At 37.3% G+C, this 27,326-nt stretch overlaps 1 protein-coding gene across 2 annotated transcripts in view; it reads right to left on the reverse strand.

Annotated features, from left to right (window-relative positions):
* RNF128 (ring finger protein 128, E3 ubiquitin protein ligase) overlaps positions 1-27,326 on the reverse strand; it is a 98,401-nt gene that overhangs the window by 47,473 nt on the left and 23,602 nt on the right. Inside the window, exon 1 of one of the 2 annotated variants that reach the window (XM_011380978.1) lies at positions 8,932-9,424. The exons of the other annotated variant lie outside the window; for it this stretch is intronic. Coding sequence (XP_011379280.1) covers positions 8,932-9,424 — 493 coding nt within the window. Of the gene's footprint in view, positions 1-8,931; positions 9,425-27,326 lie in introns of those variants that run through there. 2 annotated transcript variants of the gene reach the window in all.

The following is a 27,326-nucleotide window of genomic DNA, read 5'->3' on the forward strand; positions in this document are numbered from 1 at the left end:
ATGTAGCTTTCCTTACCATCAAAGGATAATCTGTTAGCTTTTAATTAAGGTAAGTTAATATCCTTGTCTTGTTTGCTAGTTCTATCGAAAGGCATCAGCCAGACTGAAGCAGCACAAAGGATGGAGGCTGGAGGTAGGGGGCTAAGGCAAGGGTGATGACTAATGCTTTTGCACCAGCCAGTTTCAGTCTCTTATACATTCTGTCTTCTTGCCAAAATGAAATGATGGTGGTGGAAAACAAGAATTTGAAACACCCTACAACTCAAAGTATTTTGAAACTATATTAAATATAGGTTATTGATCTAAATGAAAATCTCACTTAATGTAACCATACTTTTCTAGCCTTCACCTAAATGACTGCTGAAATCCTCAAATGAGAAAAGATGTACCAACTTGGAAATATATTAATGGCTAACTAAGCCACAAGTCAGAGTTATGTTCTTAAGACTTTTAGGAATATTACAAGTGCTATTAAAATAAGACGACGACTTCTCAGATCGTCATAGGTTAGAAAGACAAAATGCAGAGTCCTTAAGGTGAAACACATGGAAAAGGTGAGGTAGAGCTTTGATCAACATTACAAGGAAACTGAATAAGTAAAGAAAACTCTCTAAACCAGCATGATTGAGTAGATTATACAATTGGCCCTGCATATCATTAATAAAGTGTAAAATAAGAACACCATGATTTTCTTCTGCTTTTATTCTAAAATTTTGTCCTGTTTTCTAGAATGACAAAAACTATTTTCATCAGATGAATCCAGTGTGTCATGGTGAAAACTACCAATATATTGGATTCTTCATATGAAGGTGTGAAATTTAGCACTAATCTTAAAAGTACTGAAAAGAATAGAAATTGAAGGGGGCTAGAGAGGGAAAGAAACAAAAATACTAAGAAAAGTGAGGTGTATGTGTGCAAAATGTATTTATGGAGAGAAAAGAAAAAATACAAATAGTTATACAAAGGGTAAAGAGAAGAGAAATAGTTCATATTAAAATAAGAAAAGTCTGTTCCTCAGTGTTCAAGGCTCATTTACATGTTAAGGAACTAGTGTTAACAAGAAAAGGCCACTCTAACAATCATATGGGTTACGTACAGTCAAAAGGTCAAAGCAATTCTTTAAATTCTCATAAGTCTATAAATCATTTCTATTATCATATATGCTTTGTTCCTATTGTTGCTATAGTCACATTATGAATGCTTTCTTTAGTATTTATGAACGATAAGATTATTTTGATTTTTAAATAACTGCTTTTTCTGATTATAAGTATAAAGGATATTCATTATAGGAAATTCAGAAGATACAGAAAAATAATAATGAAGAGAAAAATAACCATCCATAATTCCACCACCCAGAAATAACCAAGGTTAATATTTTGGCATATTTTCTTTTTAAAAGCTAAGACTTTCTAGTTGCAGGCAGCATTTAACTAAGCTACTTCAACATTTTATCTGAAATGATAATGATTAGTATCTTGAGACAAACATACACACATATCAAGTGAGTTCTAGTACCATTGTCTTTCAAAAAAAGTAAAAATAAATAGGGTTTTGAAAATCACTGATTTATATCTAACTTGAGCATTCAAGCATTAAAACCAAGTAAATCACAACTAGGTTCTTAACAGCCTCCATCAAGTCAGGCATGATTTGCCAAACTTTCTTTTTGAAAGAAATCAATATTGTAACAAGTCTATGGGTAAATTCAAGCAGTAACTATATGCTACAATATATAGAAAGACATATATACAGACAAAAAAGAAAAAGAACAGGAAATGGAATAACAACAACCAGCCCTTGTGCTTTGCTTTGCCCCATAGGGCTCCAAAGTGGGTGTTAACATCACAATACGGCAACTCTGAACTGGCTTAGTAACTAACTGCATAACAAAGTGCATGTACTCTAATCTTGGAAATAACTCCCTATAGTATGAAGCTGAGGATCACTAGTTAACTAGCTCTGATGCAGTGAAGGAGAGTCTTTCTGTGGGTGACTAGTTAACTAGTTCTGATGCAGTGAAGGAGAGTCTTTCTGAGAGTCTTTTACCACATACTGCAAGATGCCTTTCCCTCAAGAGGCAAAGTTGACAATTGTGCTGCTTCAAAAATTCTTCATCTTGGAGTACGAGGTAGTAGTCTTGCAGGGTCTGGTACTGTTCTGTTTCTTGATTTAGGTGCTGGTTACACGAGTGTGTTCACTTTGTGAAAATTTACTGAGTTCTACACTAAGGATTTCTGTACTTGTTTGGTATGCATTTATGCTTCAATTAAATTTACATATACAAAAAGTTATTCATCCTGTGGTACCCTATCATGTAAACTTTGGGAAAAACACCAACAGTAGTTTACAGTTCAGTGGCCATCATGAAAAAGAAAAGCCATTTTAGTCAATGAGGTGCTATCTAACCAAGCAACAAAAAAACTGGGTGTGAACAAAGACATCACCTATAGGAATTTTATGGGAGAAGAGGAACTAAAGCACAAATAGTGATCAAACCTTTCAAAAGACTAAGGCCACAATAGGCATATGTATTAGAACAGATCACATATGTGGCTAGTAAGTCTATTTTTATGTAAAGCTCTGTGGAGTATATTTTTGTTTTAAATGTTCTAATTCACACACCTCCCAGTCATCATTTCTGTGTTTCCTTTCTGCTTGGTAATAGAAGAGCAGCTCAATTCCATCCCCCAAAGACTACCACTTTCAACTTATAAGAGAATCCTCTTTCTACTTTTAATTACATGGGAAATGCTCACAATAACAAGCAGGACACAAAACTATATATACAGTATATAATTCTTTAAATAACACATATGCAAAACAAAAGAAGAAAATGACAACACCCCAAAATGCTAAAATGATTATATCTATGCATTTTTTCCCTTTAAATTGTATGTATTTTCTTAATACTACATTAATACTCATGAAAAAATAATCATCATGATAAAAATAGGATACAAAACTATACCTATACACGGAAAAACAGATAAGAAATATTAATGGTGTGACCTCTGTGGAATCGTGCAGTTTTTATTTTAGTTTTATACTTTTCTCTATTTTCTAAGTTTACTGCAAGAAGCATGATTAATTTTATAATCAGAAAATAACTTAGAAAATGTTGTTAGTACTTTACTCTATTTCCTCTAGTTAAACCTGGGAACAGAGATTAAATACAGTGTTCTGTGTGAGATAACACATCTTCCAGGGACTGGGGGTGGGGAGAAGTTCTTTATGTGGTTAGAAAAACAATTTGCTCATCAAACTATATTTTTTAAAACAGGTTTTTATGTTATAGAATTCCACATTCACCAACATATTCGATGGAAGCATATTAATTGGAGACATAAATTGAATGCTCATGTAAACCAAGTTTTTAAAACATCAAAAATAGAACAGGAAAAGTTCCCTGTAAAAACACTATTTATTTGTTACTTACATCATTTTGCCATTAAAAACCCATACACTGGCCCATGATGGTGATCACTATAAAAATTGAGAAGCTTACAATCTTGAAGTATTTATACATTCTTATTCCTCCTACTTTACCTTAATTATTTTGTGTATTCACGCAAGAAGCTCAGTATCTAGCATACAGTAGACCCCTGAAAAATGCTCAATGAATTGAATTTCCATCCCCTTCAATTAGATACTTTTCTAGTAGATCTTATGACCTTTTGGCATTCTTGGGTATTTAAGGCAACTTGACAAGCATTTCCAGAGCACATGTAGTACAAAGGTCATATGGGCAATATGAAAATTAATAAAACATTGAAATTATTATGGTCCAGTAGGAAGGTAAAATATATAAACAAATAACTACCAGCAAAATGCAGAAAGAACTATGAGATGAAGTGTTAAGAGAACAAAGAGAAGAGATTATTTTGTTTTTGGTGTGGGCTGTAGTGGGAAGAGGAAATGAAGGAATTGAGAACTACTTCAAAGATAAGGAGGCATTTCTGTTGAGTTTTGAAGGACGGGTAAAGTTTGACCAGCAGAGGGAAGAAAAGGGTATGCAGGCTATATAGGCAAAAGCAGAAGTACAAGCAAAGGAATAACAGGAAAGGATAGAGAACAGTTTAGGGATCAACATGAGATAAGAGGTATATAAAACTACAAAAGTAGTTTGGAACTAGATTAAGAGTCTTGTATGCCATGCTGGGAAATGTAATCTAAAATTTATAAGTAATGGGCTTTTGAGCAATGGTAAGCATTTGTTCTCATGAGAAGAAATAGGAACTGAAAGCAGGGTAATAATAGTTAAAAGGGAAAGGAGACATATGTGAGAAGATTGAAAGTGATAGAATCAACTGGATGTGGCAGTTAATTATTGGAGGGATATGTTGGGGGCCTTGGTTTAAATGCAAGGAAGAAAAGGTGTTAGATGAATGAATAAAATAGAAATGAAACAAAAGAGAAGTGAAATAAGCAAGAGACTGCTTGGGAGAGGGTTTCAAAGGAGTGATCAACAGTCAAATGCAGTACTGTGGAGATGTCAAAAAGATGTGTCTGGAAATAGATTTAGGAATGGTAAATCATACCACTTATTCTCTTCGCATACTTTTTTGAACCTCTCACTCTACTAAAAAAAAAGTTCTTTTCAAAGTCAACATCCTAGGGGGGGAAAAAAAAACAGTACAAAAACTAAATGTCAGGTGGTTGAGATGGGATTGGGTGGTGGTAAATCTGTGTGAAATACTATCCTGAAGCCTTTTGTGAATGGAAAGAAGATTGGTAGGAGATTGGAGAAGCAGTTAGTTGAGAAAAAAATGACAAACACAGGTGGGTCAAAAGATCATTTTCTTGTAAGAAATTCACTCTACGCACCCTAGTCCTAAAGAGTTAAATTTAGGATTTCAGGTAATGTGGGCTTTGAAGTACTCTAGGCCAGGGGTCCCCAACCCCTGGGCCATAGACCAGTCTGTGGCCTGTTAGGAATCTGGCCACAGAGCAGGAAGTGAGCAGCAGGTGAGAGAGCAAAGCTTTATCTGTATTTGCGGCCGCTCCCCAGCACTAGCTAGCTAGCATCACCACCTCAGCTCCACCTCAGATCATCAGGCATTAGATTCTCATAGGAGCACCAGTCAGTGGTGCCAAAAGCATTGGAGATTGCTGCTCTAGGCTATTCATTTTCAAATTATGTATGACAAACACAAGACTCAATTTTCATTTTCTAAAATACGTTTAACTATCTTAACTAGAATAAAAAAATTATAGTAGCCTTCTGTATGCCAGATATCTTAAATATTTTATCTCATTTAATCCCAGCAACCTTATAAGGCAAGTTTACTATCATGCCCATGTTACATAGGAGAAAACTGAGACTTAGAGAAGTAAAATAACTCGCCTAAGATCTTAAAAATAGTTAAGTGACAGAGCCCAACTTCTTAATATGCTCTACTGACTTTTGACAATGTACAGAATCAACTGTTTTCTCTGTCAAACTGTAGCCCATTGAAGACCACCCAATTATTAACTTAAACTGCTTGATTCATTCATTTTCTTACATCCTTTGGGAATAATGCTTCTGCCATCCCTTTGAATATGTTTCAAGTTCTTGTAAATGTGTCATGGGTTATGAAGGTTGTAGCTCTACAAAGGACTTTCAAAAAAATTCATGCCTGTACATGTGACTCAAGGAAAATTGTACAAGCAAAGACCTGCACCACTTGAACCCCTGGGCTGTGCTCAATCAGCATGCAAAGCTCAGTCCCATCTGTGTGGTGAAAGTAGAACAGTTAGTTGCGCAATAACAAAAACGCGTACCTAGTCTTATTATGACAATGCTGCTTTTAGATGTGCTTACTTTACATTTTGGCTTCTTCATGTCTGATTTTCATAGTTAAGACATATGAATAGTGATTAAACTTTGAAACCAAATGTTCTCTTAGTTTTCTTCCAGGTTTCTCAATTAATTTCACTGAAAAATATAGAGATCGCAAGACAAGCTGTTAAGAAACATCTATCATTTGCAATTATTTATCTGTGTGAATAAGGCTTTTCTGGGTACTTTGCAACCAAAATAATACCATACAGAAGTAAACTGCATGGAGTGATGCAAGGCTACAACTACCTTTTGTGAATGTCAGTATACATAAAAACAGCCTCATTTCCCTAATTGATTGCTCTTATATAGTGGAGTTTCTCTCTGATAAACAAAAGTTAGAGGAACTGTTCTAAACTAGAACTAAATCAGTTAGTTCTGTTGACTTGGAACAAATGGGTTTTCATGGTCACAGGATTCTAATAGGTGAGAGTGTGGATGCTCAGCACAAACTTCAACAAAGGACAAACAAATCAAGCACAGGCCCTGTGAGAGTGGGTGAAGAGAGATTTTGTAAACAAAGTAGATAGCACCGGCTTTTCCACAGTTGGCAGCCCTTGTGTAATTCATAGCAATATATATTGGGTTCATCAACACTTAAACCCCAGTCCTACCTCTGCTACTAAGACCCAAGATAAATTATTTTTGACTAGAGATTATAATGAACCCTAGGATTTTTCTGAGGAATGAACAAACAATACAGAACTTTGCAAACAGATATTGAACAACACACATAAATGAAATGCAAAGTGATTTTCCCGTGTTGAAAAGTAGTTTCTTTAGCAGTTCAAGGAGAAATGTGATTCCATACCTCAAGTAACTAGCTAGCTTTTTTATCTAGTTGGTCTAATGGTAAACTTTGCTATTGTCGCCATCTCAGATAATTTTTTTTTAAAGTATCAAAATATCTTTCTGAAAGTTTAAATAATCAATACTTAGGGCTTTATTTCTATAGTATCCTGAAGCAAAACAGCCATAATTAGATTCCCAGTGATTCATGTCTTCAAACTGACAGTTGCATAATCATATATTTCTTTTTTTTTTTGCATCTTGTTATCAGCCTATTACCATAACTAACCTTAGTTGAGTGTTTATTATCTGCTAGGTATTTTACTTATGTTATCCTTAATAATCACAGCAATGTAAATATTATCTCCATCTTACAGAAGGGGAAACAAAGATGCAGTAAAGTTAAATAATCTGACCAAGGACACAAAGCTGTTGTGTGGTAAATCTAGAATTTGATTCCCATTCTTGACCAAAATGCCTGTGCTTTTCCTAGCATGCAATACTGTCCCCCAATAAAATATAAGTAAAATGTTTATAGTGTGCCTGGCACATAGTAGGAGTTCAACAAAAATAATTTTATTGTCTCTTAAAACTATCAAATAAATATTCAGCTTATATCCTTAACAGAAATAGGATGAAAGCAATCTAGAAACTCTTTAAAGAGTACTCTTTAATTTCAAATCATTCATGCAAATGAATCTCATCTGTAGGAGACAAAGTCAAACCCTTGCATTTAGGTAGCCAATTGAAATGTAAGGACTTTAAAAAATTTATCGTCTTTATTCTTCATTTTTATTAACCTTTAAAAAGTAATTTCATTTTAACCAATAAATTATCAACCAAGAGAGATAGTTACTCCTTTAATCAATATAAAATTTAAGAAGCACAGCATTTTAAGCTGAAAGGGCTATTAGAGTTCATCTAGTTCACTTTTGTCTCTGCCAACTTGGCCTCCACCTCCTACCTCTATACTATCATTTGACTAGTGACTAACTAGTACAAGGACACAAAGCTGGTAGAGGCAAAGAAGAGAATAAAATCTCCTGAGTTCCACTTCAGTGTTCCTTCCATTATTCCACCCAGGCCTACTCAATGCAAGTACTCTCTAGGCAGGGCTAGACACACTATTTTAAGGGTGGGGGGAACCCTCTAACTACTTAAATAGATTCATCTCTACAGTGACTCCTAAATGGCTAATCCTATCAGCTAACCTTTACTGAGGATGATGTGTTAAACTCTTTACAGGAATTATTTCATTTCATCCTCAAGGCAAACCTATGGGAGAAGTTCTTAGTTTGTCCCCCACTTGATTGATGAAGGAACCCAGACTCAAAGACTTCAAATAAGTGGCCCAAGGTCACAGGACTAGTAAGCAATGGAGCCAGAATTTACCCAAGGCCTGACTTGAGGCCCAGCTCTCAACAATGATACACTGCTATTATGTCTCTTCCTTTTTCTCCTAAAACTTGTTCTTTGTCCTTTGGGGTTTAGGATCACTATATATATAACATGTATACCTAATCACATTTAGAGGTAAGGTTTCTGGAAGGGTAAGTGCAGAGGGAAAAATTTTAACCCACATCATCCCCACAAATGTAAAACCCACCTGGACTACTTTCTCCAAAATGTAGGCCTTTGCTATCCTCATGCATAAATCTCTTCTTTTTTCATTAACAATCACCTCTTTTGTCACTCAATAATCCTAAATCAGATTTTTCAAAGGCAAAAGAAAGCACTGATAGCAACAATCACTTGGGACCTGAGACCCCTGGCATAAAAGAGCCCAAAAGGGCAAAGCAAAGTTTCCACCAAAACAGCAATGAGGTTAACGGGGCACAGTAACACAATCTTGTACCTGATACTAGGAAACATGGAGAGAAAAACAGAGCTGAGGGGAAAATATGCTACAGGCCTGAGGTTGTTAAACAGGAAAAGAGTGAGGAAGGGATTTCCTGGCAGTCTTCTCCCCAGTCATTTCAAAGCCAATGCCCACCACCAATTAATTCAATTCAAGGCACCCTTGTGACACACCAGGAAAAGGCAAAGCAAAGAGCTCCAACAGTCCTTCTCGAATTGCTAGCCTCCGCACTCCGTTTGTCTTACCCTTTTTCACCAGAGAGGCAAATTCTAAAGGAATTTTCCGCCCAACCCCCCATGCAAAGTGAACCTTGGGGAGGAGAGGACCCTGCTTCACTTGATGGGGAAAAAGAGACTCGTTTCCTTTCGAAGCAAGGGGATAAGAGGAGGAGAGCACTGAAGAAAATAAAAGAAACTGGCCTTGGCAGGGGCTTGACGGGGCGCAATTTAGAAGCTGCACTCACCCGGGTGAGACATGGGGATGACCTCATTGCGGGTCCCCGGGAAGTTAAAGATGACGGCTCCAGACGCCCCTCTCTCGTAGGCCAGATGGATCTTGTCTGCGAAGGTGCAGCCCCCTCCGCGCTGGATGAGGGCCAACCAAGAGACTTGCACGGTGTTTCCCCAGTCCCCCGAAACCGTGGGCACCGTGAAATTCGTGTGAGGGTTACAGGCATTGAGCGCCCCCGGCCCATCGGGCGGTACCAGGACCCCAGCCACAGGCTCAAGCGGGGAATCCTGGCCGTACACGCCCTCCTCGCTCAGCTCCCACACTGTGCGGTTCACTCCCGTGTGCGGAACACGCCAGGACACATTTAGGTACGCGGTCCACACGGCTTCGGCTCCCCGGGAGCCGGGGGCATGCGGACTCAGAGCCAGCAGGAAGCTCCACGCCAACAATCGGGGAAAGGCGCAGCCACCGCAGCAGAAGACCCGGGCCCCAAGCGGTGGCCCCATGGCGCGCGCACTCTGCGGTACCCTAGGGCCCGTGGCACGCACCCTCCTGGCTTGTGGCAGGACCCTGGCCTTGACCAGGTGCGCGCCAGGTGGGGAGAGGGCGGGGAGAAACCCGCGCGCGGCGAGCTAGGTCCGAGCCCACAGGCACGTAGCCTCGGTGGAGATGTTGCTGCAGATGCAGCTCTTCACTGCTCTAGCTCTCTTCGCTGCTGCTGCGGCCGCGTCGGGCTCTGGGGCTTTAGCATGAAGCTCCGCCCAAACGACTGGGGGTAGAGGTGCCTGGGAGAGAGGAAAGGACACTGCAGGATCCGCCTTTTAAAAGGGTAACAGGATAACCAGGCATTAGAGTAGGATCTGAGGCTGTGTGGCCAGGTGTGTCACGTGGTTTTAGGAAAAATGGACAGGTGAGGAACTATAGAATCCGAACATAGAAAAACTCTCTGGTTGTATTCGAGCCCGTTTTGAATTGCAAGAATACATTTTTCATTCTGACATTTGCCTAAAAGGCATTTCAGGCTTAAGATGCCAAAATGTGAAAATACTTATAAAGAGCACAGATCCGAAGGGTCTGAGTTGTAGTCAAGAGAATTTGCGTAAGTGGACGGTGCTGGGGGCAGGTCGTTTACTGGGTAGGGGGAGGAGCAAGAAAAGCATGTTACTTTTTTTTTTAACCTTTCTACTTTCCTGCTCCAAACAAGCGTCATACCTGTGTATTTCCTTCTTACTCTTACTCCATGCTAAATAAACTGCAACAGAGGGTCCTAAAAATAATCTTAATCCTCAATAAAGAATTACCGTTTTCACACACCTCAAAACTAGGCCTCTTCATTTTCCCCAAAACAGGCTTATCCAAATGGATACCTCTGCGCCATTCATGACCTTAACTGCATAATCTTTCTCCATTTCCCACCATCTAAAAGGAGCCCGACCAACTTTGGCAATTCACTCATGGCACTATTGGATTACAATTTCTCCTTACTTTAAATATACAGTTTTTATACACCCTGTCAATTATTGCATTTAGTAGATGCTCAGTAAATATGCACTGGATTAAAGTGAACTGATACACCTGGTGTCTGACAGTTATGGATAACTTTTTTTTATCGTGACATTGGTTAACGAAATCCAGTAAGTTTCAGCTGTATGCTTTAACAGGTCATTTTAACTATGTTGATTCTTCCAACCCAAGAACATGGAATATCTTTCCACTTCTTTGTATCTTCTTCGATTTCTTTTAATAGAGTCTTACAGTTTTCATTATATAGGTTATGAATAACTTTTGATCTTGGGGAAATTACTTCTCTGTACCTCAGTTTCCTCATCATCTGTGAAATGGGAATAATAGTACCTACCCCTTAGTGTTATTCAGATGATTAAATGACTTCATACATGTAATGCACTTAAAACAGTCCTAAGCAGAATGTAAAAATCATATCTGTTAAATACTTTTATTAAACAGGTTCAGGGATCCAATACTTTTTCAATAATCAGTTTGTTACTTTGAGGTATTAATCAGAGAAAATGACGTTCAGAATGTTCAGCTTTAGCCACTTTTTCAGTTCAAGGAAATATAATTTATTTTATCCAACTAAATATTTGTTAAAATACTGATCAATCACTCTCCTTAGACCCTGACCCAACATTTACTTAATATTATTCCTAAAGGTTAAGCATGGGACAATTCTGCACTTGATACTTTTACAACTTGAGAGAAACCTAGTAGAAAATTAACACCATAACCAAACAGCACCTAGAATCCACATAAATAGGCAATTCTGTGAAACATGAACCCTAGGTATTGAAAGGGACTTTAGAGACCAAGAGAGTATATGGGTCCAATAGCATGGTACTTCCAACGCCTGATGATGTTAATCTCTAAGATAAAATTTACCTAAGGGAAAGTGAAAGGGTAGGATCAGCCACCTCTATGAAATGGTACAATTCCAGAAATTCAATTTGTTAGTGAAAAGCTCTCAAAATTCTCTCACTATTACCTGCATGACAATCAACTATATCATACTTTGAGAAACAGTGTGTTCAAAAGAAAAAAAAATTATAAGGCGCCTACAAAATGAAGTTCAGGGTGATATTTGTTAACATTCATTCTTAAACAAATATTTATTTCACATCTACTATATGCCAGCCATGGGCTAAGCATTGGGGTAAAAAATCAGATAAGACTCTGTTCTCAAAAAGCTCATAAATGAACTTTGATGAAACAAACAAACAAATTGATGATTGCAGGAGAGTGCTATATGTATATAGTGTAAGTGCTCTGATAGATGTATGGATAGGGCAGCAGTGGGTAATAGAGAAAAGGAACCTAATCCAGACTGGAAAGTAAGGAAAAGCTTCCTAGAGGAGGTTACACCTGTACTGAGCTTGAGAGAGCCTTTCTAGGCAGAGAAGAATACAAGGAAAGACATTGAGGCATGAAACTGAAAATGTTGGGTAACAACAAGTACAGGCTCTGTGAAGTTCTATAAACATAAAATGATTAGATGGAGCCCAGAACACATGAGATAAACTTATAGAGATGCACAGGTGTTAAGTTTTTGAGAGTCCCTTGGGTAAAGCTGGGGAGTTTGGACTTCATCCAAAACCAAGAAGTAATATAATCAGGGTTTAAGCAGGGAGTGATATATAATCAGATTTGAATTTTAGAGATCATTATGTCTTTTTTGTGGATAATAGATTGGAAGGGGCAAGAATAGAAGCATGGAGCCCAGATAGAAGGTGGTTGACAGTGCTCCAGGTGGGAGATGAAAGTAGCCTGGACTAGACAGGTAGTGGAGACAGATTGGGAATGTATTTTGAAGGTAGAATCAACAGGTCTTATTTGAAGGATGAAAGAAAGAGGAGAGTTAGGGATTGCTCTGAGGTTTTTGGCTTGAAGACTGGGTGACAAGCAGGAGGAGGGTTTAAACTGTATAGAGCAGGTAGGAAGGAGAGATGAGTTCAGATTAGATATGTTGATTTTGAGTACCTATGATGTAACTAGGTGGAACTCTCTGGTAGGCAGTTGGATTTTCTGAATCCTGGACACCTACTAAGTGCAAGACACTGGAGAGGCATGGGTATATAGAGACAGTTCTTGACTGTAATGAGTTCACAGTTTGCAGGAAAGTTAGAGAGGTAAACAAGATAAAGTAATAAATGCTATGACTGATAAAAGCATAGAATGCTATGGCAACATGGGTGTGGCTCAGTCTTTCCGCCCTCCCCCCCCCACGGGTCCACAGGCTGAGTCTTTAAGAACAAATAGAGTTAAGCAAAAAGAATAAGAATATTCAGGCATAGTCAATAGTATATTACATTCCCTGATTAGAACAACAGGGAATATCCAGGGAACTAACATGCAGTAGTTAGGTACAGCTGGAATGTAAGTTGTAAGGTGGGAGCCAAGGGAAGTAATGCTGGTCAAGTAGGTTGTGCCAGAACATGGAGAGTTTAGAAGACTATGTTAAAGAGTGTGGACTCAATACACATGTGCACACATGTGTATACACATGCACACACACTAAGTAAATATAGCAAAACAATAATTATTGAATCTAGATGGTGGGTATATAAGTAATTATATTATTTTTTAACTTTTCTCTATATTTTAAACTTTTTGTAATAAGTTTAAAATTGTGAATTTATATTAAAGTTTATGGAACAAATGAATATGATCAGACTTAGACCTAAATAGATCCTCTTGATTGTATGAAGGCAAGACAAAAAGCAAAAACTAGAGAGGAAGCTAATATCCCAGTACTATTCTGGAAGTCTAGCCCAATTGTGGAGATAGAGCTTATCAGACTATCATAGCTTGATGACATGACCATTAAAATCATCCTATGAACTCTCCCTTGCTACAAGTTCATCCTCACCAAGCAACCTTCTCATTATCATTTAGCTACTCATGTAAATATACCTACAGGGAGATAATGCACTGATCAGCAAACACTAGTATCTGGAACAGTTATACTTCTCATTATAAATTAATCCATTGGCATTCTGGCTTATATATTGGTCTCTTGTGAATCCGATTACGTGTGAGTCAGTTCCCAGGAGCCCAGTCTCTGATTATACCACCAATCAAATTTCAAAGTTTGCAAAGCTAAGAATCAGTATGTAGATCACAACTGTATCAAAGTCCTTCCACTCTATGGAAATTTGTCTAAGTAACTCTCTAGCTTTCCCTAACCATATCCTCTGTCTCGCTGTGATTTCTTTTCAAACTGCAACAGAACCTGGCTATCAGGAATGAGGTCTCTTGATGGGGAGCATCGTCAGAGAGCTTGTAAGAAACAAAGGATATCGGGTCCTACCCCAGACCTGCTGAATCAGAATCTGCATTTTAACAAGATTACCAGGTAATTTGTACTCACATGTAAGTTTGAGAAGCCCTGAGGTAGACTAGAGTATTCCTGACAGGTAGGGTAGCCAGCACCAAACCTCTGCTTGGACATTCCCATGTTAGAGCTTACTACCTCATAAAGTATCACATCCTGAGTAGTACTGCACATTTCTTGTTGGCAAGTTCATGTAACTATGGTTTGACTTTGCTTCAGTCCTTCCTCTTCCTCCAACCTAACTCTTCCAACCCCAGGTCCCCAGAGTTTCCATGCTACTCCCTGGCTGTATTGACAGCATGCCAGGGCCTTTGCTTTGAGCAGTTTCCCTGTATCAGACCTCACCTTTTCCTGACCCTCAAACCAGATTTATTAGTCCTAGATGTATTCCCTCAGGGGCCTTCTGTCCATAAGACTAATAACAGCTACTGTTCATTGAGCATTTACTATGTGCTTTACATGCATTATCTCATTAATCTCACAACCATCTGTAATTATCCCAATTTTCAGAAGAGGAAACTGGCTCAGAGAGAATTAGTAACTTGCCTAAGATCATATAGATAGTACCTGAATCAGGATTCCAATGTAGTTCAGACTATAAGTATTCATAGCTGATAATGACTCAATATCTTCTCTCTGGAGAGTGACATTTGCATTTTAACATTGCCTTACGCCAAATGTTTCTTGTATGCATTTCAGGCGCTATGACCAGTGAGAGAGATATATTTGGGGAAGGAGTCTTTTTGAATTCCTCAAATCCTACCGCAAAGGCTAGCCCTGCCAAATATTTGTATCAGCAATACTGAACAGAAAGCTGTCCTGAGCAGTGCGGTATCTAGTGATGACTGATAAACAGAGAAGCATCCTGTAGGAGCAACAACAGGACACCATTGTGGCTGATTAAGTTTCCAGACACACTGAGTTTCTGCAGAGGTGCAGAGATGGACGATAGTGTTCAGTTCTTGTCTGTAAAAACTGAGATAGCACATCTGGTTTCTTACCACCAAATAAATGGCAAAAGCACCACCTGAGACAACTAGTGTCTTGGCATCTAAGTGATGCTGTGGTAATATAGGTGTAGAGAATGTGTGGAGAAGAGATGGCAATAAATTTTCACTCTAGGCATATGCTCTATGGATAGTAAGAAAAAAATGATAGGGGTGTAGAGAGAGTGAGCAGCCAAAGAAAACAAAGCAAAAAGCCAAAATGTGATGCTGCAGCATACTTTCAAATAATATAACATCACTTGTAAATGCAGATAAACCTCAGTGAGCTCAAGTGGGTATACAATCATTAGAAAACAGAGGATTTTGTAAACAAAGCTTTCATGGACTCAAAGAAAAGAGGATTTTTAGAGAGGGGATTTACAACAGATGTGATATATCTTAAACTAAGAACAGTCTTCTCACACCCGTAACATTAATAGCTACCATTGAGAGCTTATTATTTATTGGCCAGTTGCTTTATACCTGTGACATAAGTATTATATGCTACATCTTACAGAAGAAATTGAGGCTCAGGTTACATAACTTGGTATGGTCACCCAAGGTAACCAAATGACAGAATCGAAATTTGAGCCCACATCTTAGGTCAAAACTACACTCTTCCCAGGATAGCGCTTTCCACTCTATATAACACTACCTTCAAAAGTAGAGGTAGGAAGGAAACATATTTATTGAGAACACTACTATGTATCAGATTCTTCACTTGCATTAATTATATCATTTGATTCTTATGACAGGTAATAAAATTCTATTATACAGTAATTCCCATTTTTTAGATGAGGAGAATGAGATTCGGAAAGGTGAAGTATCTTGCCAAAAATCACATAGCTAGTAAGTGGCAGAGGTGAAATTCACATAGGAGTATGTTTGACTCCAAATTCACTCTGCTGTACCACCTTCCCACATACCTAGTAAGGATATAATGACAAGGTGGAAAGAATGGGTGTTTTTCAGCCACATCCAGTAACACATTTTAGCACATTAAGAACCCCCTCACCAGAGGGCCTTAATTTCCTGCTGAGCAGCCCCAGAAATCCTAGATAACAGAGATTAGGAGAGCACTTAGTAAAGTGCTTCATCATCATTTGTAAATGTCTACATCTTTGGTTGCTCACATGAGTGTGTGGAGAGAAGTGCCTGAATTTGTGTTAAGTGCAGAAGGGTGTTTTATGTCCACTGATGAAAACTGGCACAGAAAGGACTTGCATTGATGGAGAACAATTCAGAAAATTTGAGCTAGATTGTGTTGACTTGATTGCTACTGGGGGACCAGATTAACTATTTTGAGTTTAAGGAGATAACTGACAGGATTTCAAATTGCTTAAGAAGGATAAGAGTGGGGAAGGGCCCAAGGCATAGGGCAGAAATGGCTTCAGGGAAAAGGTGATAGGGGAAGTGCTGGAGGAAATGATTGGCATAAGTGTTTTTTACCCTCCACTGCTATATCAGGTCAATCTACTTAGGAAACTCATCTAGTCTCCTGCTGTCTCCTCTCCCTCATTTTCGGGTTTCTAGTATGATGAAGATTTCAAAAGAATTAAATCTGTGACTACGAGAGATTTATGTATATGTTATTAAAAATTACTTGAGGAAAATGGGAGAGAAAAATATTTTTAATAACTTTGCTTCCAGTCTATTCATACTATTCAGTAGACTAGATCCACGGAGCTCCCCCATTCCAGTTTATGTTATTTTTAACTTTCTGTTGACTGGTTATGTGACACCAAGGAAGTTTCTTTCTTTCCTCAACTACAAATAGGGATAATAATAATAATAATAATAATAATAAATTATATAGATATATTTGAACCACTTAATGTTCCCTCAGATTAAAGCCTAACAAATCAAATAATATATGTAAAATAAATGTCTATGATATTGTCACTGCCTAGGACAAGGACAAGTGACAGAGACTTATAGAAGGGAGTGGGCCTGGCAAGCATGGATAAGATCAATTTAGCAAATTAGGGAGGAGTTAAGTTCTTAAAAATGTACTTTAGCAGTATTTTTTTTTTAACCTACAGACAGAATGGGATTCTTTCTTAACAGGAATCTAATTCGATAATTCCCAATATAGCTGGGGCTTCTGTAAAGCAATTTAAGAATAAACATATGTATATGGTAGTGCATAACCACAATCACCTACTAAGGCCAAAGCTTTGCCCTTTAGAAGCTAAAATCTGCCTGAGTGTAGGCAAAGGCAGCCTTTGTATTCCAAGAGACAAAGTCACAAATTCGCAGCTGCCAACTATATGCATTAAGATTAGCTGCAGCTGGTCAGGGCTCAAAATTGATCAATAACTCGGAGTAAATAAGTATCTGGCAATAAGTGACAAGGTGCTAGCACATAGTTGAGACAACTGAAATTGCTGGCTTACCACTCGTGATTCACACCGTAATTAAGTTCTGTCACAACAAAATTGGGAAAGTGTTATGGCTATGTTGGTCACAGGAAACAGGAAAAGGACAAGCAGGCCTTCAACAAAAGGGTTTTATGGCTACAAAAATTACTTTGGTTTGACTTCACCACAAATCATACAGTATAAAGTATAGGAACTTTAATGAGGGAAAACACTAACAGGAACATCAAAATGAAAAAAAAAATTGCTCAAATCCATTCAACCACAGCACACTCTGGAATCTATAAAATCACTTCTCCCTTAGCTGATAATCTTCCAATTAGAAGGTAGTAAGTACATTTTTTTTCTCCAAGTTGTCTCTGTGTGACTTTGGGTGCAGATAGTATTAGTATCCTTCATGTTCTTCACAGAAAACTAGCGCAGAAGCACAAGTCAGTAACTGCTTAATATTCTGGAAGTTGTCAACTCTAGAGCCACAGAAAACTTTTACCAGAGGCAATAAAGTGGCTCAGCAATGTTTGAATTTCGTGGGGAAAAAAGAAAGCAGAAATTGAAATCCCGCACTCTTGTTTGTTTGAAGAAGAGGCTTATCAAGTTCACCTTCAATGATTCCACCAGTTCATTAAAGGTCTTAGGTGGTGATGTTTGAGGTTTTTAGAGACCTGATGAGAGCATATGTTTGGGCCTTACATGGTATTTAGGACACAGCACCCTGCTGGTTTTAGGACCTTCTATTTTGTTGGATTCAAGGCAGGATGAAAACTTTTCAGCACACACATTCCAGGAAGTACCCTATCTTATATCAGTGTTTTTAATTATGCCCCATATAAGGCATTTTCAGCAGAGGTTTCAAGTCCCAAGACAGAATGGTAATAGTCAATTCCTTAAAAGTAGCATACTAGAAAGTGAGTTTATAGTGTCCGTTAGCTTTCCTTTTAACAGAAACTTATCCCTGTCACTGCAAATTGTTAGGCAGCAGTTAACGAGCAAAGGACAAGCAGACTTTCTGGGGGAAAAATGTGCTAGATTAATCCCACCAGATCATGGCAGTCAATATACAAATTTAAGAATAAAACATTTTTATTAACCTTGACCCTTTGGGCTGTCTGGCATACAAAATTGTAAGTGAAAGCATCATTGGACATATAGGAGTAACAATATTCTTTTTGGAGGTTTCGGTGATTTAAAAGAATATTCATTCATTCATTAATTTATTCATTAGAATAAGAAACATTTTTTTAGAGCTTCTAATGTCTACAGAGTCTTGTGATGGTTGCTGGGGAAGATAAAAAGATGAATGCAACAAGGTCCCTCCATTAAGTATCTGAGACTACTGGGGGCAAGTTATATGAAGACAAAATTTTGGTCCCTCTCTTTACTGTTGCCTACATGCATTTAGATTATTAGCAGTACATGCTTTAATTGAAAGCATAGTCTGATCTCAATTTCTACTAATGGAGAAAAGAAGTGACATTAATTTTCTTTTAGACTATTGTAAATAGTCTAATTGATTTATCTGCTTTAAATCTCTCCCCCACTCCAAATAATTCTTCATATCACTGCCATATAATACTTTCTAAAACATAGCTATGGTAATGTCACTTCTCATTGCATATTGAATTAAATAGAAATTTCTAAACTTGGAAGGCTAGGCCCTCAGCAATCTAGGTCTATCTGACCACTGTCCCCTTCATGCCACCACTGTATCTGACATGTATCTGTATTATATATAGCATCTTCCATACTATGCTGCATTTATTTACTTACAAACCAATTTCTTCCATCAGAGACTAAATTACTTGAGAGGAGGGACCATGTATTTTCTTTCTTTGTGGCCGAGCTCTTAGCCTGGCACATTAGAGTACATTTGAAGAGCAAGTAGATGGAGAGCAAGAACCGGAGGACAGGCCAGATAGTTTGCTGGCTAGGCGTTATGAAACTTTTTCAGTGTTTTTAAGGTATCATTTACATAGAGAGTAAAATTCACCCTTTTTAGTGTACAATTCTATAAGTTTTGACAAACATATAGTCATGTAACCACTACCACAATTAAAATATAGAATAGTTTTGTCATCCCCTAAATTCCCTCATGCTGTGTCCTTATAGGCAAATCCTTTCCCCCACTCTTAACCCCTGACAACCTCTCTTCTGTTTTCTGTCTCTATAATTTTGCCTTTTCCAGAATGTCATATAAATTGAATCGTTCAGTACATAGCTGTTTGTGTCTGACTTCTTTTAGCTAGCACAATGCATTTGAGATTCATCCATGTTATTGTGTTGGCACGACTTTTAAACAAAAGAGTGGTCAGAGAGATGGGTACTGTGAGGGGGTGCAAAGTCCTGTGTAAGTATAGAGGCAGGAGTGTTTGCTTCTGACTCAAGGAATTAGGGGAGATTTCATGGTGAAATTAACATCTGAGCTGGGCCTTGAGAGATAGGTGGTATTTTTCTAGGTACACATGGTGAGGGAAGATATTTCAGTAAAGGATATAGCAGGAACAAAAGCTCAAAGTCAGGAAAGAGCAGAGGGGATTTGGAGAACACTATTTCAGTTTGGCTAGAGCACAAGAGGAGGAGAAGCGGGTGGTAGGACAGCAAAGGTAGGTTAGGTCTTTGTTGTCCTCGAATAACATATTTAGGAATTTGGTCTTGATTTGTTAGGCAGTGGATAACCATGCAAGCTTTTGAAGGAGGAGAGTAACCATTGCTCTTTTTGGAGGAGAGTAATAGTTCTGCCTGCAGGTAATTCTGCTGCCCTATCTGAGCTGAAGGAGACTGCTCTCTGTCCGAGTGGGTATACAAAAGTGACTCTTAAAACAAGGCAACAAATGACATCTAAATATATCAAAAGCATACCAAGGGTATATAATATCTGTACTACCGGTATATATATATGCTAGAAAATGTATTTGTGACATGAATGAATCCAATATCTACCAACGGCTCTCCTATCTCTCCATTCATTTGTATTCTCTCAATTCTCTCTATGGTCAAAGTTTCCTAGATCCTATTTTCCTAGTTCTCCATAGAAACATCTATACTGGGGTAAGTAAGAATTAATGTTAAGGCTTCTGTCTTAGCATATAAGCAATAAAAAATTCTAGTCGAACAGCATTTCTTTCTTTTGTAAGAACAAACTATCTAGTGATATTAATCAAATTCCTATGTAGAAAGAACTCATTCCTATTTTGGATGCTTACAGACATTTCACCACAGAGGATATACAGATGGCAAATAAGCACATGAAAAGATATTCAACATCATTAACCATTAAGGAAATGCAAATTAAAGCCACCGTGTGATATCACTGCATACCTACCAGAATGGCTAACAAATAAAATAATAAAATAAAAATTAGAAAAATAAAACCAAATTATAGCAAGAATGTGGAGAAACTGGATTGCATATACTCATACAGTGTTAGTGCGAATATAAAATGGTACAGCCAATGTAGAAAAACAGTCTGGCAGTTTCTTACAAAACTATACATACGACTACCATATGACTCAGCAAATTTCAGTCATGGGCATTTATCTCAGATAAATGAAAACTTACATTCACTAACAGCTATATATAAATGTTCATAGCAGCTTCATTCATAATTGTCAAAAACTGGAGATAACAAGATAGGTGAATGGTTGAACAAACCGTAGTACATCCATACCATGGAATACTAATTAAAAATAAGAATGAACTATGAATATATGCAACTGTCTGGATGAATTGCCAGAGAATTATGCTGACTGAAAAAAAGCCAATCCAAAAAGTTTACATATAGTATGATTCCATTTACATAACATTTTTGAGATGAAAACATTATAGTAATGGAGAACCAATTAGTGGTTGCCCAGAGCTAAGGAGAGGGTATGAGGTGGAGGTGTATGTCACTAAAAAGGGGCAAAGTGAGGGAGCCCTGTGGTGATGGAACTGCTCTGAATCTTGCCTGTGGTGGTGGTCATATGAACCTACGCATGTGATAAAATTGCATAGAACATGCAAATGAGTGCATGTAAAACTAATAAAATCCAAATAAAGTGGGTGGATTGTATCGATGTCAGTCTCCTGGTGGTGATATTGTACTATACTTATATAAAGTGATTCCATTGGGGGAAACTGGGTGAATGGTATACAGGATCTCTATTTCTTTCTTACAATTGAGTATGAAATTATCTCAAAACAAAGTTTTTTAAAAAGAGGAATATGCATTGGTTGTAGAAATGTATAATACATTACTTGAATTTAACTTTAGGAAACCTTTTTTTTTTTGCTGAGGAATTTAGATGTTTTCTTACGACATAAAATTAAAAAATAATTCACAATATTTCTAGTTTTAATTATGTCGTCAGGAAACATAGAGCCCAAACAGGGGTGGCTAACTTCTGTTCCTTCTATGGTGATTCTTAACCTCATTCGGGGTCAGAATTTCTTCTGAAAATTTGATAAACTCTATGTACAGAATAAATAAACATACACAATTTTGTGTACAATTTCAAAGAGTTTTATGGACCTCATGAAGTTTATCCAGTGACCCCATGTTACTGTTAATCTACTGCTATGCTGTTTAATAGGATAGCCAATAGCCATATTTTTGCTATTTAAAATTGAATAAAATTAAACATTCAGTTCTTCAGGCACATTAGCCGCATTTCAAGTGCTCAGTAGTCACAGGTGGCTTGTTGTTATGTATTGGACAGCACAGAGATAGAACTTTGTATCACTGAAGAATATTCTCTTGGACAGCATTGCTCTAGAACATTTAAAATAAGATTTACTTTATTTTTGGCATTATAGAGATTGTATTATTTAAAATTTTCCTTCACGTTCCAATGGTTTCTTAATCACCTATGGTATGGAGAGACTCAGATTTCTCCTGAAGCAGATCTGATTAAGGAAGGAAGATTTTTCCATATTTTAAGACATCTTAAAACATACAAGGTTACTTATCCAGGAAATTATTGTCTGGGAGTTTGATTCTACTTTATGGTTTTGATTTATAATCTCTAGACCCTATGTAGGAATGAAGGATATTCCAAGAATACCAAGATGTCATGAATGTGATTTAAAGGTTTTGGAGCTAAAAAAGTTTTTCATTCTAACAAAAGAAAAAAAAAAGAAAATTGTGATCTTGAAATATCCTGTGGCTTGGTGATATATTTTATCCATGTCTTTGTTATCATCAGCCTTTCTTAACATGTTTTTTAAATTGCAATACTCCTGGAATTTTAGTATTCTAATCAAAGTTAATGGTACCATACTGAAAAGAGACAAAAGAAATGGCTAAATTTGCAGCATCACCATTTAGATGTCCATTGTATGCATGCATGCATGCATGCATGCATGTATGTATGTATGCATGTATTTATATATTTTTTGTTGTATTTCATTTATTTCACCTTCCTTATATATTTTTTTTAATTACTAAAGTATATTTGGTATACAATATTATGTCAGTTTCAGGTATACAACATAGTGATTGGACATTTATATACTTTACAATGTGATCACCACAATAAATCTAAAAACCATCTGTCACCATGCAAAGTCATTATGATATTATTGATTGTATTCCCTGTGCTGTACACTACATCCTTGTGGTTTATTTATTTTATAACTGAACTAAAAAGCTTTTACACAGAGAAGGAAACCATCAACAAAATTAAAAGACAACTTACTGAATGAGAGAAGATATTTGCAAATGATATATTCGATAACAGGTTGCTATCTAAAATATATAAGGAACTCATACAACTCAACATCGAAAACAAACAATTCAATTAAAAAATGGGCAGAGAATCTGAATAGACATTTTTCCAAAGAAGACATACAGATGGCCAAAAAACATGAAAAGATGCTCATCATCATTAGTCACCAGGGAAATGCAAATCAAAACCACAATGAGATACCACCTCACATCAGTCATAATAGTTATTATCAAAAAGTCAACAAGTAACAAGTGTTGGTGAGAATGTAAAGAAAAGAGAACCCTTGTGCACTGTTGGTGGGATTATAAATTGGTGGAGCCACTATGGAAAACAGTCTGAAGTTTCCTCAAAAAATTAAAAATAGAACTATAAGACCCAGAAATTCTACTAATGAGTATTTATCTGAAGAAAATAAAAAACACTAATTTGAAAAGATATATGCACCCTTATGTTCACTGCAGCATTATTTACAATAGTCAAGATATGGAAGCAACCTAGGTGTCCATCGATAGATGAATGGTTAGAGAAGATTGGGCATATATTTAGAATTAAATATTACATAGCCATAAAATGAATGAAATCTTGCTATTTGCGACAACATGGATGGACCTAGAGGATATTATGCTAAATGAAATTGTCAAAGACAAACACTGCATAATTTCACTTATATGTAGAATCTGAAAAAACAGAACTAATGAATGATCAAAACAAACAGAAACAGACTAATAGATACAGAGAACAAATTGATAATTTCCAGAGGGTTGTGTGTGTGTGTGTCTGGGGGTGGTGGTGGTGGTTGGAGATGGGTGAAAAAGATTTACTTTATTTTAAAAAATCAATTCTACATACTTAAAACTTCAAGACAATTTCAGCTGCACAACTACTCTATGTGACCCATCTGCGTGCCTGCAAGGACACTCCAGCCTAAGAACTCCCTCTTTAGATAGATTCTATTTTATTCATAAATGTTTTATTTCATATTGGATTTAATCAAGGGACTACTTTAAACCCCCTTTGAATTAGGTAGGATATAGATCCTAAATTTTTATCATTTCAGTTATAATATACAATGGAAAAAGACAGGACTGGCACTTGCAAATAGGAAGAATTGTTTCAAGTATATTAGGTATTTTTAGAGAACAGATACAGATGAATAAATATTAGGAGATAGTCAAAAGTCAGGCTTATCTACAAAATACCAAAACAATTGGTTAAAAGCGGAATATTCAGTTGCTTTGTTGATCTGGTATTTTGCTTTATTTTAGAGTCATGTAAACATATATGATACTAACTGTGGAATAGTGTTATTAAAATAGGGGGAAGAGCAAGATTTAAATGCTATGATGAGAAAATAAACAGCTGAGTTGAGTTACATTTTAGATGTATAGCCAGAAAAAAGGTGCAGAACATGTAAGGGAAATTGTGTCATGCAATAAATAGCTTTCTGGTTCATTGTACTTTGTCAAGTATTTAGGAATAGAAGGCATTCATATTTAAAGTAGTAGTCATTTACCAAAGCTCTGATGATCTTTCTCTTATTAAGAGAATTATATTCTTAAAATGTAAACAGTATTCCTGCATTCTGGCTTTCTCCTTCAAATATTGAAATCAACTTTTTTTCTTTTATAAATTGAATTTAATTTTCCATCTAAAGCTAGGTATACACCAGAATTATTATATTGAAGATGTAGTTTTCTCAGGGTCATTGTTTATTAGCCTCCTAAAAAAGAATTGAGTCAGTTCTCAATTATAGATACCAATAGATGGGAAGCAGTGATGCAGATAATATGAATGAGGAGATAATCAAAAAGACACTTGAAGGTGGCTTTGAAATGCATTTTTCAGCATGTTGTCATCTTATGTTTTACACAAGCATTTCCTTTAGACCAATAATTGGTGACTCTGAAGTAGTTTGAGTGATTGAAGAAATTTAGCCTGAGATTTAAACACTGCCAGTGAACTGGCTGCATGCAGATAATAAAATGAATGACATGACAGTATATTCATGTTCTGTATATCGCCTTACTCCCATAAACATGTAATCACTAAAGAAAATGTATGGACTCACTGGTCTTATTCATTCTGGGAATTTATTCACATCTTCAAGGTGCTTATTTTTTTACAGCTTTATTGATATATAATAGACAATTAGTTGCTCATATTTACAGTGTACAATTCAATGAGTTTTTTCAATTATAGTTTGCAATAATATATTAGTTTCAGTTACACAGCATAGTGATTAGAGATCTATATAATCAACAAAGTGATCACCCCGATAAATCTAGTACACCTCTGCCCCTTTACATATTTATTACAATATTATTGACTATATTCCTTAGGCTACACTTTATATTTGCATGACTATTGTGTAACTATCCATTTGTACTTCTTAATCCATTTGACCTTTTACACTGACCCCCAACCCCTCTCCCATCTAGTAACCCTCAAAATATTCTCTGTATCTATGAGTTTGTTCCCATTTTTCTTGTTTATTTTGTTATTTAGATTCCATATGTACGTGAAATCATGTGGCATTTGTGTTTCTCTATCTGACTTACTCCATTCAGCACAATACCCTCTAGGTCCATCATGCAATATCTTTTTCCATCTTCTTCCTTTTAGTCTGTGTGTGTCTTTTAATCTGAAGTGAGTCTCTTATAGGCGGCATATGTAGGGGTCTTGTTTTCTTATCTATTCGAGTCTCTTATAGGCAGCATATGTAGGGGGCTTGTTTTCTTATCTATTCGACTACCCTCTCTATTGATTAGAACATTTAATTATTTTTCATTTGAAGTACCTGTTGATAGATATGTATAGTTATTGCCATTCTTTATTCTTATTTTTGCTATATGTTTTTTTCTTTTTCTTAGAGAAGTCCTTCCAACATTTCCCGTAATGTGGGCTTAGTGGTAATGAATTCCTCTTTCTTGTCTGGGAAGCTCTTTATCTGTCCTTCGACTCCAAATGATAGCTTTGCTGGATAAAATAATCTTGGTTGTAGATCCTGAGTTTTCATCACTTTGAATATTCTATGCCGAGCCCTTCTGTCCTGCAAAGTGTCTTTTGAGAAATCAGCAGCCAGTCTTATGTGAGCTTCCTTGTAGGTAGCTAACGGCTTTTCTCTTGCTGCTTTTAAGATTCTGTCTTTGAATTTAACCTTTGGCATTTTAATTATAATGTGTCTTGGTGTGGGCTACTTTGAGTTCTCGGTTTTTGGAACTCTCTGAGCTTCCTGGGGTTTTATGTCTATTTCTTTCACCAGGTTAGGGAAGTTTTCCATCATTATTTCTTCAAATAGATTTTCAACTTCTTGCTCTCTCTCTTCTCCTTTTGGTACCCTTAGGATGTGAATGTTGTTACATTTGATGTTCTCCCATAGGCTCCTTAAATTATTTTCATGTTTTTGGATTCTTTTTTCTTGTTGCTGTTCTGATTGGTGTCCTCTGCTACCCCATCCTCTATATCAGTGATTCGAATGTCCGCTTCATCCACATTGTTGATTCCCTCTAATATACTCTTTATCTCAGATGTTATATTCTTCATTTATGACTGATTCCTTTTTATAATTTCCATCTCCATTTTCATAGTTTTTATCTCTTTGTTAAAGTTCTCACTGAGTTCATCTACTCTTTCACTAAGTTCACCGAGCATCCTTATAACCAGTGTTTTGAACTCTGCATCTGGTAGATGATTGCTTGATTCCATTTTTCTTGGAGCTCTGTACTGTTCTTTCATGTAGGACATGCTTCTCTGTCTCCCCATTTTGACTGCCTTTCTGTGTCTGTTTTTATGTACTAAGCAAAACTCCTAAGTCTTCCAGTCTTATTAGCATGGCTTTGTGTAGTAGGTGTCCAGTGGCACAGTCCTGAGAGGGGTTCAGCTGCAGGCCAAGTTTAGCCCCAGCCTGTGCCCCTTGGGAGCCACTTGCTAAGATTCAGTAAGCAATCTCCAGTTGGCCAATACCCATGTTGTGCTTATAGTTGCCTCAAGAGGCCAGGCCAGAAACTGAAGCCAGATGCCACCAGTGCAGGGCTTGGAACTGCTAAGCAAGGGGCATAGGGCACAATGAAGACACCACTGGATGTGGATTGAGTAGGGCTGCGAGTTGGGGGAGGTGGAGTTTCAGGGAATCCTCTGGGCAGAGCAACTTCTGTTATCCAGTCTGATGATGTCTCAGCTCCGGTAGTCCACACACTGGCGGGGGCGGGGGGAGTCTCAACAGAGGAACAGTGGATGCCAACAGCACTTCAGCCTGGGGGAAAGCCTCACTTCCAGCCCTCACCTTAAAGTCTAACAACTCAGTGTTTCCCCTTATGTCACTGGCACCCTCCGAGCAGCCAACCTGGTGCTGGAGCTCAGCACAAGCGAGTCCATCACTGCAAAAGTTCAGTTGCAGTCTCTTTAAGAGGAAATCCTGCACCTGCTGCCTGCAGTTGCCACAGCCTCTGTCTTGCTCAGTCACATGGGACCTGATAGCCTCGCATCTCCACCCACTC

The sequence above is a fragment of the Pteropus vampyrus genome, unplaced genomic scaffold, assembly GCF_000151845.1.
Source record: "Pteropus vampyrus isolate Shadow unplaced genomic scaffold, Pvam_2.0 Scaffold419, whole genome shotgun sequence".
Lineage (NCBI taxonomy): Eukaryota > Metazoa > Chordata > Mammalia > Chiroptera > Pteropodidae > Pteropus > Pteropus vampyrus.